General features: G+C 36.4%; 1 protein-coding gene and 1 long non-coding RNA gene across 2 annotated transcripts; both read left to right on the top strand.

Annotated features, from left to right (window-relative positions):
• Positions 1-1,262: 1,262 nt before the first annotated feature.
• On the top strand, positions 1,263-4,330 carry LOC100890428. The gene is made up of 2 exons (XM_003726085.3): positions 1,263-1,435; positions 2,677-4,330. Exon 2 carries the CDS (start codon positions 2,745-2,747, stop codon positions 4,248-4,250), a length of 1,506 nt encoding a protein of 501 aa, XP_003726133.2. The 5' UTR covers positions 1,263-1,435; positions 2,677-2,744; the 3' UTR covers positions 4,251-4,330.
• Positions 4,331-6,579: 2,249 nt separating this feature from the next.
• On the top strand, positions 6,580-8,413 carry LOC115920330. Its single transcript, XR_004062339.1, has 2 exons — positions 6,580-7,877; positions 7,913-8,413. It is a non-coding gene; the product is annotated as an uncharacterized LOC115920330 (long non-coding RNA).
• Positions 8,414-18,198: the final 9,785 nt, after the last annotated feature.

Genomic DNA, 18,198 nt, shown 5'->3' with positions numbered 1-18,198 from the left:
GAAAATAACACTATAGAAATTATGGATAGTTATCTAAGGGGAAACTTATGTAACTCCTCGGTATTATGTCTAAAATGCAAGCACTCCTGAGTTATTTATCCAATTTAGTAATTTAAGTGGAAAATATGGAGTTTTAGAAAAGACTGCTATACAATGGGGAAAAAAATAAATATATAAAATAGATATGTTCCATATGTCTTCAAAATGCATTGTGTGAACTTTTCAGGTACTGAAGACAGTTATGATTTCAGTCTAGATTCATTATGTTAATCAGCTTTAGAGTTTACACCAAACGTAGCTAGCATAAAGAAAGAAGTATCCACAAGAAAGTTTACATTGGGGTCAACTGTATGTTTATTTGTATGTACTGTAGTTCTGAAACTGTTAGTTTTTTAAGTTTTTTAAAGTTTCACAGGGCCTCTTGAAAATAAGATAATGTAACATGTGTGTACAATCAAATCAAAAGAAATAATATTCTGTTTCAAAATCAATGACTGTAATTTTGTTTTGTTTTACGTAATATGGAAATTGGGCAAATCAATCTGAAAAAATATATTGATATGAATTACTTGTTCTACCGCTATGCAGTGATTTTTCTTATATTATATCATGTATAAGTAATTAAAATCTGTTCAATAAATAATGATAATTGATTATTTAATGTAAGTGCAATTTCTGTTTCATTCTTTCATTTCTTTTGTGTTGATCTGGAATACTCAAGGAGGTTATTGTTTATAAGAGGTGTTTGCAAATAGAGTTTTTAAAGTTTACCAAACATGACAAAACAAAAGAGAGAGAGAGAAAGAGAGAGAGAGAGAGAGAGAGAAATCTAATAGCAATCTTGTCATTAAAGTACAATGTGCAATTTTGATTTTACAAATAAAATAGATGTTAAAGAAATACAGAATAAAAATAAAGCTTATAACAATTCATAAAAACACTGGTACTAGTGGGTTTGAACTAAACATATATATTTATAAAGCAATATAGGTTTATACTAGCTGTACAATAAATGTCTAGATCCAGTGCCCTATACCGGTATCTTACTTTTTAATGGAGATCAAAGTATCTATAACTTAATTCCCATCAACCTCTCATTTTAAACATGTTTTTTTCTTTTTAATTAAATGTTAGCAGCCTTTCTCCATGACGCATCCGGGTCCATGATACTGCAGCTGCACAAGAACAAGAGATGCAACCACTGACCTCTAATTGGCATGCGAAACTCGTGTGAGGGCGGCACAGATTCAAAAGAAAAATTCGTTTCCATCAATTATCAATATTTGCTAGAAAGTAAAAAATTGAATAAGAGTTGACATGTTAGCCAGGTGGTTACAGCGCCAATTGGAATCATTAATTCATTTGTCTTAATATAGATGTGGTCTTAATCTTTTTTGGGTGCAATCAACTAGGAAGCAAGTTTCGACAGAGTGTGGTAAGAGATTTATTGAATAAAATTAACGAACAAAATGTGTGCCTGGCCTAGATCTAGTCCGTAGCTTGGCGACCAGTGACGCTTATGGAAACCGCTCTCTCGCCTAATGCTTCGGCAGCGGTGCACGGTGGCGTCTGTGTGTGTGGCGCGGCGTGGCCGAGTTTGTGGGTTTAGTTTTGTGCCATGCCAGCAAAAGTTGCAATGTGTTTTATGACGTTTACAGGTCTTTAACTTCTAAGTTTGAAGTGTTGCACTTTAGAGAAATCATTGACGATTTCCTCTAGATTTTACCAGTGCGATAGCAATTATCAACTTGCATTTTGTCGGGCTTGCACTTGTTAGGTCTGTCGTGTTGTGCATGTTGGTGGTAAATGTCTGTTGAATAACTCCACTCTTCAAGTTCAGGGCCAGGGAGCGGGAGGGAGCTGAGAGCTTGAATAAAAATTGAATATGAATTTGTAACTTGAACTTTGAGATTGAACTTTGAAGTTGTACTTGAAGTTGTACTTGAGTTGTAGGCCTCCTGTACTCGGTGTAGGCCTAGGCCTCCTGTACTCGGTGTAGGCCTAGGCCTGGCCTAGTTGTATCTACATTTTGCTCCTTTTTTTTCTTTACCTGATGTTTGTTATGTTTATTTGTCATATGAATATGACTGCGTCAGTGCGAGCAGTTCTCCAAATCAGCCTTTCCATTAGTTATGTGTAATTACATTATTAGCTTGTTTTCATTTAGACCAATTCTTTTTCTTTTCTCTCATTTTATGAAAGTTGGAAGACAAAAACTGTTACAGGGAATACTGAAATAGAAACTGGTAAAGGAGAACGGAAAAAACAGTTGATTTATTGATAAACTAGTACAGTGACTTGTAATTTAAGATTTACAAGTCACTGGTTTTTGTTTTTGTTTAAATTTACAGATGGATTATTAGCACCTAAAAAAAAACGCCAAATGGTCACCATAAAATAAATTAAGGAAATCTAGGCTATGTGTTTATATGATAATTGAAACTTTTTATTAGTGATTAAGCTATTATATTTAATTAACATTTTAAGTTCAACTAATCCAGAATTCTGGCTGTATTTTAATTTACATGTAAGTGCAGTTATTCGGTCTAGTGGATGCTTACTGTCACTTATGTATGCACATTGTACATACACCTTTAGGTATACACTGTATAGATGCTTTGTTTGTACAGATACATGTCTTAATACATTTGTACATGTTTATCTATCTAATTCCAGGTGAACGATTTTAAGAGATATGGGAGCATCCAATGTAAGACGGAGCCCCTGTCATCCCAAGCGCTGCAATGGAACAGGGAGGGATTAATGCTACCCATCTAAGGTACCCCCAGAACACGGATACAGTCTGTGTAAAGGATGTCGTTACTCAGGACGATGAGAGAATATGGATGGACAACCTCCTGGCTGTCAGCGAGGAGCCAGACGAAGGATGGGATTATATTGACCGGATAATATGTAATGATTGGAACCTAGCAGTGCATGGATGGGATGACACGCAGCCTTTTGTGAAGTATGCCTGGGGAGATGCTCCTGCAGCTCCTAAGAAGCGGGAAGTAGAGGATCATGGTGGAGGGAAAAGGCATAGAGGGAGACGTCACCATCAGCAGCCAGTTGTGGACGACTCCTGGAAGCGCTGTGTGGAACCGAGGACATACAGGTATGTGTATGACCCCAAAGGATTGCATCACACAACACTCAAGTATTACAGCGGAGCGACCCTTGAGAGAGCAGTCGAGGAGGATGGTTTCTCTAATCATATCATGAAATTACGGGAGTATTTAGAGAAAACATTAAATCATGCCAAGAAGGAGACGTCTAAAGGGATCAAAGAACATGCCAAGCTGGGACAGTATGTTGCTAAAAAGACATCCGTTGGAAGAGATAGGAGGGAGCAGCGTTCATCAGAAAAGAAAGTTGGTGGAAAGCTACGTGGACTTGGAGATGGTTTGTATTTTATGACGGATGAATCATCACCAGAGGATGAGGAGGATGCTAGGGTTACATTCAATACACTGAAAGGTGTAGAAGGCAAGGGCTTAGATGATAGTATTCGATCAAAGATTGAGCGTCAACCAACTCCCATCCTGCCTATCAGGAAAGTGGAAAAGGTCAGCAATGGGCAAAACGATCATGTCACAAACCAGAGAGAAAGCCCGCGGTTGAAACTCACTCATGCTTTGAATATGGGAAGTGGTCCAACCAACAGCTATGAGAAATTCCCAACGCATTCTGTTCAAGTAACTCCCCATAACATTCTTGACCTCACTCTCAATCCTCTCAAGAAAGTGACACCTTATCAAAGACAGGTTCACGATGACAATGAAATTCTGTTCTATGATCGCATTATAGAGAAGATACCAAGCAAACCATCCAGTGCAAAATCCGAGCCAGATCACTCTCCATCCTTTAAGGTCCTCCTAGAACGCTCGTCTGCACCACACATGGGAAGCAGGGGAGATAGATCAATGCTTGCAGAAGTGAACGGTAAAGCCATGCCTCTGCCAACGTCCGTCAAAGAATTCCCCCTCGCACAAGAGCTTGCTAATGTTAGCAAACTGCTCAGAGATCAAGACCAGAAGAACAAAAACAAAGGGAAGCAAGGAAAGCCTAAACAATTCAAGCTTGGAGCAGGGTATGTGAATAGTGTTGGTGAAACAGGGGCTAAGTTGGGGGATCCGTTGCATCGTGGTGTGATGGACAGAGAGACTGCAGGGGCCATGGCCGCAGAACTGCTGCCTGGAGTCAGTGGACATAAACTCAATCTTCCAGCATATTCCCAAAGAATTCTTTGATTTCAAATGAAATGAGCCTTCCTTGTTATTTCAACATTAACTGAGATGTTTAGTAATGAATGTAGTCCTACATGTATCGGTTCATTTAATGTACATTTCTTTTGCCTCCTCCTGAGGCTTTTACTATCTCCCGTCCCTTATCTCTGTCTCCCTCTCAATCTGAACTTTAAAAAAATAACTATTAGGAAGTTCAAGCAATAGATCAGGCACTGCAATTTGATAGTCATTCAGATATTCCAGTCATACAAAGCATGTGTAGCTGGGAAAGTATTCTTTAGGTACAAATTAGGCTACGGTACTTGTGATTATAATGAAATGTTATTCACAAGAAATAAAAAAGTACATGATGTTTCCAACTTTTCAATTACCGGTATGCTGAGTGGCTCCTGTGGATATCAGTAGACAATACATGTATATTGCATACAATGTATAGATCTCCTGGTTATGTCCATCATGGTGTGTTTAATTGTCAACAAATAATTTTCATCTGTATACATTCATATCATTGTTTTAAAGGCCCACTGCACTACTGGTAGCTACTTGCGCCCTCTATATAACAAACAATGCCTAATCGGTGACCATTGGTCCCCCATGATCCTCTTTTTCTTATGTTAACTGAGAGCTGAGTTGATGAGATAACCACCTGTCCAGTGACCTTGCAGAGTGGTCTTATCCCTCCTGTAAACTATGGCAGATAAGCTTTAAAGTTGATTTGAAAAATTTGCACATATAGTCACATACTGCATTTCACTACTGTCATTTGGTATCTAGCTCTAGACAGAAGGACACATACTTTAACGCAGAGTCAAAGCCCTCCTGGCTCTGAACAGACAACATTGTATGCCACAGCCATGGACATACTGAGGTTCCATCCATTTCAAGAATACTTATTCACAATATTTATTGTCTATATACCGTGTTTTTGATAATAACCATTTTTAATCACATTTTTGTATAAATAAGTAAGGAAACTAATAGTTTCCTTTGTTCTACAACTATGGGCTACTATATCAAACAAATTTCAGTCTTTCATGTTTGGATAAAATGTGATCAGAGTAGTGGAGAGAAAACGACTGTTACCAGGTACTCTTCAAACAAAAATTTGATGATCGACCCTGCATGTCATCCATCTATGACCATGTGGCTGTATTTTTGTGACATTTCCAAATTAGTGCAATCATTATTAGTGGAATTTGTTCCTTGAGTGGCAATTAGGGCAATTATTTGACTCGTGGAGTTTCAAACCTTGTCTTTTCATGAATTTCCTGTAATTTGGCAGTCACAATGATAGCTTACTTTGTGTGCATCATTAAAGAGCCCTTACCTTGCTGTAGGACTTCATTTGTAATGTCATGTACATTGTACCGGTATGTATGCAGTATAGTACATTGTGAGATCGGTTAAAAGCAAATGTTCTAATCAATATCATGACCTGTTTGGTACAATGACTTAGATAGCAAGTGTGAGGACTCGTGAGCTAGCCTGGCATGAATAATCAATATTCCTTAATGCTTCATTGTCACTGCTATTCACCAGCTAGCGACATGTTGATAATTAAAAACATGACAATAGTCATGAATCAATTTGGATTGAATCAACCTTCAAACTCAACTAACCAAAGAGAATAACCCGACATTGTACTTTGTGTTTCCTCACTTTGCTGCATAGTTTTTTTGCTTTTACAATTATATACTAATTTAATACCCTCTCATGCAGTGGACTTAAATGTGATGGTGTTGTTAGTCAGATATTGTACTAGTCAAAGTCATGGATGTTTTGTGAAATTATGTGTTAATCTTGCATTAATTAGATTTAAGTTTATTTGATATTATGAAATTCTCTTAAATTCAGCTTTGAATTTTGACAGTTTCAACCTAGTTTCAAGAGAACATCATAATTCAGAGTTATCTGGTTTCCCACGATCATATTTTGAGAACCATTTTTGCGAATGAGTTAAATGCAGTTCTCTATTAGGTTTAGAATTTGTTCTAAAAATCATTGGAGATACATTTATTTCAGTATACGAACGTTCTTATCTCAGAATTATAAGCTGTGGTATCATTATTTTTTTGGATAGTCAACAGTTCAATACATGTCGGCAATGTATCTTTCAGTGATTATTCTCCCAGACCAACATTAGCATTTGTTCCAGACCATGCAGACTTAAATTTGTCATGATTGTTGTCTACAATTTTCGGTGCTTTCAAATGATAAGAAAATTAGGAAATTTATGTTTTGACCGTAATGATTTTTTTAAAACATTGTGCATTACTTATTTACTTGTTCTTTATTGCTTTTATTTGTCAGAAAGGAGATTCAAAAGATTCAGATAATTCAGATTATATTTTTGTTAAGGGAGTACACCCTTTACCATTGCCTTGTTTAACAGAAGTTATCTGGATGGGCATAAATTCTGTTGCTACGTTAAACAAACTGAATGACCTTCCACCTGCTCGTATCCATGCATTACCCATTAAGTCCTGTGTTACCATGACAACGATGACATCCACACTGCTCATTAACCCTCTAAAGGCAGATCTAATCGAGCGGTTGGTAATAAACCCGGTGCAGCTTGTTCTGCAGTAAAGGATCAACAAATACGACTTCAAGCTTTGCTAATTAGTGAGTTCATCCATACTTCTGGATGCACCTGTAATTGATTTTAAAAGATTAGCAGGTAATGAATGATGCGTTTATTGGAAGTAATTGCATCAAATGAAGGATGTGTTGATGGTTGCCCAGTTCAGAGCACTTTCAAATTGTTCTGTTCCAATTGACATGTGTGTAATTTAAAAAAAATGAAAGGAGAGTGAATGCACTTTTATTGCTTTGCTTCACTTAAATTTTGGGCTGACATCTGTAGATCAGATGAAAAAAAAAATCATTTTCTTTCATCAAAAAAATATCACGATGGTTACTTAGATCTGAATATATCTCACTCTTTGTCAGTAAGAAAATTAAAAAATATAGATGACCTTTGATCTTTTGCTTTTATGAACTTTGGCCAAAAAAGGTCTAAACGAGTGCAGGTTAAATATGTGTACACCGGTAGCTCATAATTTCATGCAACATGCATTTGAAATTTGATCAATCAATTTTCTATGAAACCTTAATTACATATTTTTACATACCGGTACATGCTTATGTACCGGTAGGCATATAATTAACAATAGGAATACTGCTGATTTCTAGTTGATAGTAAATGGATCAATATTTAGCATGATTTGTTACTTCTTATGCAGTTTTTAATTTTTAGGAAAATTAGAAAGGTGTCCATGATAACAGCTTGTGTCTTTGCCATCCACACAATTATATTTCTCTTGATTATGTACACCAAACTTCCTTCCATTGTCTAATTATTCCTGCCACATTATTACTTCCAGTATTTCTAGAAGAAGTTTTACTAGAAAAATTAGAAAGGTATACAGATAACAGCTTTTGTACGTTACATGTTATCCCTTATTGTCTTTCATTTCAATGACTTTTTATTATTTGTAGCATTTGTGTACCGATATACATTTGTATGTTGTCATAAAATATGCAGTACCGGTACAAATATTTTGTTTTATATAGTTGGTACTGTTACAATATCCATCATGTTTTCAAGTATTTTCTGTACAGTGTCAAGTAAAATATTGAATATACTTCATACATGTACTAAGATTTAAAAATACAAGGTGTAAGTTTTTACAGGTCATTCAGCAGCATCTTGCATTTGATATAAACTTGTATTATGCAGACCTTGATTGATTATTATACAAAAATGTTGTAGCTGCAGCTGCTAATTAAGCTTTGAGTTTGCAATTAGTTTTGTTAATGTTATTTGAATGTTGAAAATATATGATTTGGTATAATCACACAGGTGTAATTATCTGATGATATTGGTTGTAAATCATACGTGCTATAGCTCACAAATGTCTTTCCAATTTTGATTGGTCTTTCTCTATGATCCGTCCACATTGATTCATTATGCACATTTCATTCCTATTTTATATCAGATGAAACACAATTTTATTCATTCCAACAACAATCAAGTGTCTTTGTTTGATACCACCTATTTGTACACAGATCGAGCAGCCTTTTGGAGGTTGTTAATTGTTATAAATCTAAATTTGTGTCTTTAATTTATGTAAGATTCAAATAAATTCGTCATGGAAAATTCAGTCTTATATTTGTTACTGTATTTTCGTTTGGTTTTGATTTTTCTTTTATTCTGATGAAGTGCTAGCTGGAGTATGTATGTTTGCATTAGCTTTAGAAGCCGTGTTGTAGTTTGGTATTGAAAATGTATGTTTAGTGTTGGATGATTATGTAAATGAATGTGGTTGACTGGGATTTAGGATGTAGGATTTTTTTTAAAGAAGTCTAGATAAAAGGGTAACAAGGAAGATACAGGCGAGAGTTGATGTATATCATGATCTGAAACTCCCCTTTCTCTCTCTGCAACTATAACTTAAGAGCCTACACATGACGTTTTTTGTATGCAACGTTTTAAATTCATAGGATTAAGAATACATGTACACGTTATATGTATTAATCAATAAGTTTGTGAATGCATTTAAGGCCCTGTGCTGAATATAAGAGTCTACAGGTCGATAAACATTACATCTCCCTAGCAGAGTGATGAAAAGGATTCATTGAAAGCTTTTTCGTCTAATCCGATTGCTTGTTCTGCTTTTGTCAAACAAATTCTGTAAGGGTTTATCCCCATTAGACAGTGGAACATAGGAGAGACTCTGAGAAAATCCTGCTTCTAGTGTGTGCTTTGAACCTTAAATAAAGAAAAGGTAGACCTTCCTTGGTCTACTGTTTCCATAGGGAGAGTGACAATAGCGTCGAGGAGGTAGATATCACATGGTTGAAAGGAATTACTGGGGTGTGTCATGGACAGGTTGATGGTTTTCTGAAGAAATGAACGCAGCCTTGGTGTACTGGCAGTGGATTGTTTAATTGACTGGTTCTATCGATTCATGGTTGAATTGGACTTTGCCCTTGTTTGAAGGATGATGAGGGGTTGTATGTTCTGTGTCTTTGTAAATAAACGTTATGTAAAGATTCCTGAAAGACGTTTTGGAAGGAGCATAAATATAAGAGACAGGTAATCTTACCTCTCTTCTTTTATGGATTCTTTGTAATTACAAAGAATCCATAAAAGAAGAGAGACAAGATATTGAGATAGAGATAAAGAAAGGGAGAGATATGGGCCAGAAAAAAAGTAAGAGGTGATATAAAAAGCTTGGATAGAAAGATAGAAGCAGAGAGAAACGAAGGTAGAGAAACAAAGGTAGATCGAATACAAATATCAGGAAGCATGATTATCTAAAAAATAATGTTTAACATTTAAACAACAAAAAAATACGACAGGAACAACAACTTAAAATCTTTTTTCTATAAACACTATGCATTTACGCAATTCTGTGAAAAATAAATAGCATTGAATACGTTTACTAATACTATACAAATAGATTCAGCAAAAATCTTATCAAGTGAACTGTAAAAATACATTTTCATAAAAAAGTAAATATGCAAACAAAATATCATACATAACATACAGTGGCATAGCTACAGAGGGTGAATGGTGAGAATAAGAAAGAACAAAAAGGTGGAGAAAAGAAAGTCGAAATTAACAAAGGGAGAGGGATAAGGAAAGTTTTGGAAAATATAACAGGAAGATGATACAACTCCTCTCCACACCCATCCCTTAATCAATCCTAAATTCCTAATCAATAGCCTTTTAATTCACATTTCATTCAGAAAGTAAAACCAGTGCCCCTCCTAAGTGATGTTGGTGCCCCTTCAATATCTGGACCTGCACTATAACACTGTATATATACAAATATATTTCATACTTTGTTCAGCCATATATACGCTACTATACCGGTACACTATATACTTTTACTAAAGCATATATGTTATTAATATAAGCAACAAGAAGCAAATAGAACATGTTTTGAAAGAAAAATAGTCTCATGTTTGTAACCCCCCTCCCCCCTGCCCTCCTCACGAGAGAATGCCCCTTAAATTTCAACAACTTATTACAAATATAACTTTTCTTTGCTTGACTGAACCCAAATACATCCATCCCCAGCAAAAAAAATGGATCTCTACCTACGCAAACAGCCAGATAGCTCCACCTATTACATTGACAAAGTGATTCAATACTTTTGCATACTTGAGTTGAAATGTGCACAGCATAGAAAACAACAAAAATTATGCTTGGATAGCAAACCATAAATAAGCAAGATGAAGCCTACTAAATATATATGTAAATCAACATTTACAGTTTCTGCTTTTTCCATCTTCTCTACAAATTAAAATAGTCTATATCAATATTCATAACACCATATATTGATAAGCTTAGTTTAAAATAAAAATGTGTCAGTTCTAAAGGAAATTAAACTCTCTTTCATAAACAATATTAACATCTATTTAAATCAAATAAGCTTTCACTCTTGGCCTTGGGAAACAAATATATTTGCTACAAATATATAAATAAATATATATGAATATGAATAAACTTTTGAGAAGATTGTCTCTTTGAAATAAACCTAAATTGTAGGTCTTATACATGACATGATGTAACATAAATTGAAAATGAATACAAATCAATAATATGAGCACAAGTCTGGCACTAAAATCTAATTTGATCTAATCATTTGTTTAAATTATTTTTTTTGTATTTTGTTTCTCTCCAAATCTTTAAATTTTGTCTCTGTGCTCTGGTACTTTTTGTTAATGTTTAATTTACGGTAGGTATATTTACCCTACAAATACAATGCATACTATACATGTATTATCATTAAGAAAACAGAGAATAGTTTGCACAAATCAGATTATTGTTAAAGATATTGTGTACTTTTAAATGAGATAAATATAATAATAAATTGATAAGGCTAAACTATGTAAGCATAAGACCTACATTGCATATTAATACATTCCTAGATAAATATGATATAGTCAATGATCGGGAATATGCCATTCATTGAACGCGAAGACAATTTGCAGCGATATTCATAATTTAATTGGAATAAAAGATAGCCTTACATAGTACTGTCTACTAGCAGATTTCACACTCTTGCATAGTATTATAGTTTATTTTAACTTCATAGTCTAAAGCCAAAGCTAATATTAAATGCAAGCATAGATCTGCTAACCTATAGCACTTAAAAAATCCATTAATCCATTCTATTCTATAAAAATCAGGAAAAGACCACCGTTACGCAAAAGGATGCACTTTCCTCGTGACCAAAAATGTCATACTTATATCAAAGTGACTCGGTAACATTGTTGAAAGTTGATGACAAAAATTACTTAATTTTTGTACTAACCCTCTAACATGCAAAAATTCCTGAAAAAATTCTCAAACCGCAAAGATATATATGGTTTTCTTTGAAGGCGTTACTGTGCAATACCCTCTTACAGTGATTAACAGTAAATTCTGCCAACCATTTTGAATTTTCCCAACCGTTTTCCCATGAAAAAAAGACAAAAAACAGGCTATTAAAAATCTGTCAACACTTAAATGTCTGGAATGGTATGTAGATCCAATTTATTGCTTTGTGACAATTTACATTCACCCAAAATGTAATTAAATTGTAATAATAGAGTTGGGAGAATTAAGGAATGGATCAGCTCAGTTTTTCCCAATTCTAATCATTAATAATGATCCGTTTTCACTCAAATTTTCAGATTATCTTTAATTGTACATCTAGCATTGAAGTCACTACCTTAGCACCACTATCTCTCATCTGAACAAAGTTACCAAGTCCCTTTAAAGGAAGAAGACTTGAAATAATCTAGTTCAGAAATTCTCAAAGTTATACTTTTTGATGTGAACGGTACCAAAGCATATTGCATAGCAGAGGAAGGGAACATTGTAGAGAATTCTTTTGAGTTCTGGTAAATGATTATTGACAAACAATTTTAGTAGAAAGTTCATGATAGCTTCATGATTATCAACGAAAGGTAACAAAATCGTAGTACTAGCCCACCCTTACTAAGTTTTTTCTAGTTTGCTGAGTTTCTTTAGCAAATGCAATTCAATTACCAGAACTTCAGATTATCTGGAAGGGGTCAGAAGAAAAACAGTAATTTTTTTGGTTTTCTAAGGGAACTGTGTCTGTGTAAAGCTATCCGACCTGATAATCGATTCAATGTCCTCCCATAAGGATGTCTGTGTGTGACTACTTGCCAGTTGACCACTGCCCATCTGTCTGCTCCGAAGCCTATTGAAGTCCAGGTCTTCAGTTTGGACATCTGCACTGACCCTCTCTTGCTGGGATCCCATTGTGGAGACCTGGACCTGCTTACTCATCTCACTCAGACCATCTCCTTCAAGGTGCTTGGATCCAGATCCTGTCTCTGTCTGGACAGAGATGGAGTTGCCAAACATCTCCAGGTCAAAGACAGATACTGTTTGTGTCTCGGTGTTGGAGAAGGCAAACTGTGAGTAAAGGTCCATTCCTGTTTGGCAGAACTGATCTGTCTCGGGCATGGTGGTAGTACTGCTGGTGCAATTACTAGAACTCAAGGCTGTCTGGGTATACTGGTCAAGGAAGGAGAACTCATCAAGGCTCCAGTCCCAAGCAGTCTGTGTTTCCTGGTGGCCAGTGTCAGTATCAAAGACAGTTTGAGTCTGCTGGCAGCACAGTGACTCGTCCATTCTCGGCATATCAAGTGAAGGGTTAGATCTGTGCTCTGTGCTAGCCAGGAACAGAAGATCCAATCCAGACATCACTATATCAGGTGCAGAGGACATACTAGTAGCACTGGTCTGATCTCCGAGACCCTGTGGAGAAGGGGGTGCGCCCATGCCTCTGTTCTGACTTCCTATATCCAAGGACGCCGGAGACATACCAGTAGCGCTGGTCTGAACACCGAGACCCACAGGTGCGGGAGTCATGCTACTAGCACTTGTCTGAACTCCGATGCCCATTAGTTCAGGAGACATGCTAGAAGAACTGGTCTGCACACCAAGACCCAAAGTTGAAGGACTCGAGCTAGTTGCATTGGTCTGCATGCCTTGACTCAAGAGTGCAGGAGACACACTAGTAGAACTGTTTTGAACATCAAGACCCAAGGGTACAGGAGTCATGCTACTAGCAGTTGTCTGAACTCCGATTCCCATTGGTTCAGGAGATATGCTAGTAGAACTGGTCTGCACATCAAGACCCAAAGTTGCAGAACTCGAGCTAGTTGCATTGCTCTGTATGCCCAGACTCAATCGTGCAGGAGACATACTAGTAGAACTGGTTGAAACATTTGGACCCAAGGGAGGACTTCCCATACTTGCTTCTGCTGTTTGAGTAGCTGAGGCTTCATTTGTGTTCGTCATGGCATCAATCACACTGGAGAGAGTTTGTGTTTCTGACGTGTTGTACTCCAAGAAATTCTGGAAAGTAAGGTCTGTTTGAGTTAGTACTTCAATGGGAGTTAAAATGTTATTTCTTGGATCTACTGAAGGTGTTCCTGCAGCTGATGGATTGTTGCCAACTGCAATAACATTCCAAGGGGTCTGAGTACTGTTAGTGTCAAGCTGATAGTTTGGGGGGACAGATCTTTGAGAAGTATTCACCCCATAGTTGTACCCAGTGGACTTTGGTCTTGATGTTATCGGTACATGAGAGGATGCATCTTGTGGTAGACTCGTTAACACAGGATTTGGAAACTGAGGAAAGAAGGGACCAGGTATAGCTTGCTCCAGTGGTAGCAAACGAGAAGCCAACGGTGTACCAAGCGATGAATGACCCTGTGCTGCTACACCCTGCCCATCTAATGTTTGTGTTTCAGTAGAGGCCATTTTGCCGGACACCTGACCGTGTGACCAATTAGCATGTGTCTGAATAGCCAAGGTCTTCTTGTGTCTCCTTGGTCCGTTCATCATAGGTATGAAACTTGGAAAGCAACTATGGGCAGTCTGAGCATAGGAACTACTCGTGGCCAGCTTAGGTGGCAATGGATTGACCCCCGACTCATCCGTCTGGGTAGATGTAGTCGCTGATGCACGGGATTCTGTCTTGACCGTGTGACCGACGCCAACAGTTGCGGTTCCAACCTGACCCAGTGTAGTGACTGTTGAAGGTATAGTATTGCAGGTTGGAGTGATGTTGTTGATCAGTTGTGTAGTCCCAGACAGTGGTAGAAAATTACATGTGGATGGATGTGGGAGAAGGGGCACAGGTTCACACATGGTCTTATGAATATCGCTAGGACTTCCACATGGGACCGGAACAACCAAGATATACGTCTCCTTCACTGGTTCCTCAGGCTTCTTCCTGCAACAACAACAAAAAAGAAAAAAAATGGCAATTATGAAGAAAAAAATATTCTAATTATCACTCAGCACTTGCCTATTAAATCAATGATTCTTAAAACCTTGAGAAAATCATGAAATCATGAAATTTTGATTGCACAATATTGCATTTAACTTAAAAGCTTTTAAATACATGGACCATATTAATTTCAATATTGCATTACCAATCATATTCTCTTTTAGCCAATAATAGGAAGTGAAACTATAATTTCACTCTTCATTCATCTTAGGTGAGTTATGTCCATTTTGTTCTCCATATGTACCTTGCACCCATATGACAATAGGCCTACTTTGAAGCATGCAAAACATATTATTTTGTTAGCACTGATCATAATTTATTCAACTGTTATACTCTTCCTATGAATTTGCTTAAGTCATATTATAAAACCTTCATTTGTTTACATCCATTACCCACTTCTGTTATCCCACCATCAATACTCTTTGATCTACATGTAAGATGTACCTATTGTTTTGTTATGAATGTACCATTTTTAATGTCTTTTTAATACTATTGTATTTTGTGCAGTACCCTTATGTTATTACTCGAAAGGCTGCCATGTACAATGTTTTTTTTTATACCACAATAAACAAAAACAAAAAACAAAAAAAATATTATATTGTTAGGCTTCTTCAAATGACAATGTTTAACCAACTTCACTCCCCATAGATGGGGTATTAGTAGTGAGACAATTTGTGAAAATGGGAGTGTATGTAGGAGAAACCACACATTCATCCATAATAGCAGACTGTCACTACACTATCTACAGGTGGTCACCTAGAGATGCCCGTCACCATTAGACAAGGTTACTATTGAGATGTCAATGCATATTTTTAATCTGCCAAAGTGCTTTGGTCCTCCTAAGCGATTCCCTGGGATGCTGCAAGGCAATTTCACCCAATTAAGAGTTTTAACAAATATCCCCACACAGCAAACGACACCTAACAGACGAGTAAATAATAATTGTGATTCTTGAGTGGCATCTTTCTTTTGTAGTAAATATTGTGCATATATTGTTTGCAATACCTGCTAATCAATAGTATTCGCTCAGAATCAAACTCTGTTTACGTAACATGCAATATAACATTTATAAATAAATCAAACCTTCCATTGTAATGATCTAGAAGATTTTTTTTTTCTTTTCTTTTCTGTTTACAATACTTGCCTATGAATAACGCTCCCTTGATGTCCTACATAAATATAGGTATACAAATACATGTCATACCTTTTATTATACTCCTCAGGAAGGTCATGTTGTTTTCTTTTGGCATGCATGTAGAGTGATGTGACCGAGTTGTGTTTCTCTCCACACGTACAGAAGAATTCTTTGCCACAGTCTCTCTGATGGCTAGTATGCTGACTAAGTGTACTGAATCGTTTATCACACTTCTGGCAAGGATACCTTTTCTCAGCATGCACAAGATAGTAGTGCTGTATGAATAAACACATCATTGAATTTGAAAGTACTTTTAAGTGTTGTCTCATTTTGGGAATTTAAGCGAAAAGTTAATAAAGCCAATAGATGCTCCTTGATCATAAGATTTCAAAATTTGCATAAGATTATCCACTCCTGTGCCAAGTTTTAATCAAATCTTTATAATATTCATCAAACCAATAAATACTTTGTCACATGAATGTATATCAATTTTTTTTATAACCTAAATGAAGTGTGACACTCATACAAAAAAATAAAAAAATAAAAAAATAATTTGACATTTACACAAACTTCTACAAAGGTTATATTCTTCAAGCGTTCATAGAAAACGGATCTCGCTACCATTAAAAAACAATATACTGCATGGGCATAACAAAATCAAGACAAATTTAAAACTAAACTCATCATCAATAAACAAATTTGTTGTTAAATCTTAAGATAATTTGTCCCTCATGACCCCCCCCCCCCCCCCCCTCCATGGCCCCCTCCCTTCCCTCAACAGGGAACTCATATCAACAAAAAGTTATGTCCTGTTGTCAAAAGATTTACCCATGTATGAGTATTTCAAATGTCCTCTGGATGTTTTAAATGGGTGTCTTCTGATGAATATGAGAATTTTCTTTGATACTAAATTTACAATCAAAGACTATATTTCAGTACCTGTTTAAGAAGACTAAGCCTAGAGAAGGGCTTCTTCCACTCTTCGCTTCTGTTACACATTTTGACAGGGCAGTAGAAGTGCTTGGTGACCTTTGTCACATTCTTCTGTTGAGACCGTGTGAACCTTTTCCTCTCATCGTCATTCTAAAATAGAAGAGGAATGAATTGAGAAATGACATCTGGTATGGTTTCAGGTCATGTAGTATTCAATGATTTCAATTCCCCTCCTTATTCTATGTTTACATAAGATACTTTATTTCAATTACTTTGTATTAGACATTTCTTTCATTCATATAAATTTCTCTTAAATATAAAAAATATAAAACCATTTTTTTTTTGTGAGCATAAGAATGATGAGCAGAATTCAGTGAGTGTTCAAGTTTCTTGTGAGTTTCATACTGCAAAAGAATCTCATTTCAGCTTGAAATTAAATTTAAGAAAGCTTTCGCCACATTAATTGCAGTAAAAAACCTGATAAAGTAATGTTGCAATTTACAGTGAGATTTATTGCCTTGAAATATCATTGAACCTTTTTAATTCAAGGAATCTTTTTCTCTTATACCTTATAAATCTTGTGTGTTTGTATGACGTGTATGCTGCGGGCTGCTGAGGTGTTGAAGATCTTGTCACATCCATCCACTGTACATGGGACATTGACTGTAGGCTCGGCTTGGAGCTCAGCCTCCGTGGGACAAACAATCAGAGGATCACTCCTCCCACTATCTTCCATCATCTCCATGGTTACACGTTTTCAGCTGCATCCATGTTCAACTCGGTGTCATCATCACTCATGAATGCATTCTGTGAAGATCAGGAAATGAGATAAAGAAATGTAATGTATAAAAACATGAACAATAATGATTATAGCAAACATATCCATCTGAAGTGGTGCTTAAAGACCCAACAAAGTATACCCACTCAGCATGAGTTTGGAAAGTTTGGTTATCCAGATAGGCAATCTCAAACAGTAATTTGAAGAAGTTTACAAGCAATATTTCATAAATCTTAAGAACAAATACCTGGCTCATCTCCGTCTGGATTTCATCAGCAAAGTCAAGGAATGCCTCGTGGATTATCCCATCTGTCTAAACCTATATGTTGTTGATGACCCACAGCAATTTACTCCTGCTACTCTGTTACCCCTGCATCCATGCTTGCCTTCCGAAATTCATAATAACCTACTTCTACTATCGCTCTTTTTCCTACACAAAATTGATGCTTCTCGTTCTAAGACTCTCCAAAGCTCCTAACCGGTCGGATTATACACATTTACTTTATTTGGACTCCAGGAATCTCCAAAACAGTGGAGGGATCAACTAAGAAGAAGAGAAGAAGAGATGATTAGTGCTATTTGATGACAAGAGAAGGCTTTCATTTTTGTTAATGTTTAGACACCCCCCCCCCTCCCCCCCCCCCCCCCCTCATGAATCAATACTATATGCTGTCCTGAGGTGCTGGCATGCAGCATCCAAAGAAGTTTTTTAGCAAATCAATTAGAATCTACCTCTCCCGAGTCCTGGGCTTGGATTAAGAATGGCAAATG

Source organism: Strongylocentrotus purpuratus, unplaced genomic scaffold, assembly GCF_000002235.5.
Source record: "Strongylocentrotus purpuratus isolate Spur 01 unplaced genomic scaffold, Spur_5.0 spur5_scaffold_8, whole genome shotgun sequence".
NCBI lineage: Eukaryota > Metazoa > Echinodermata > Echinoidea > Camarodonta > Strongylocentrotidae > Strongylocentrotus > Strongylocentrotus purpuratus.
The sequence above is the reverse complement of the archived record's forward strand: the minus strand, read 5'-3'. Positions and strand labels throughout refer to the sequence as shown.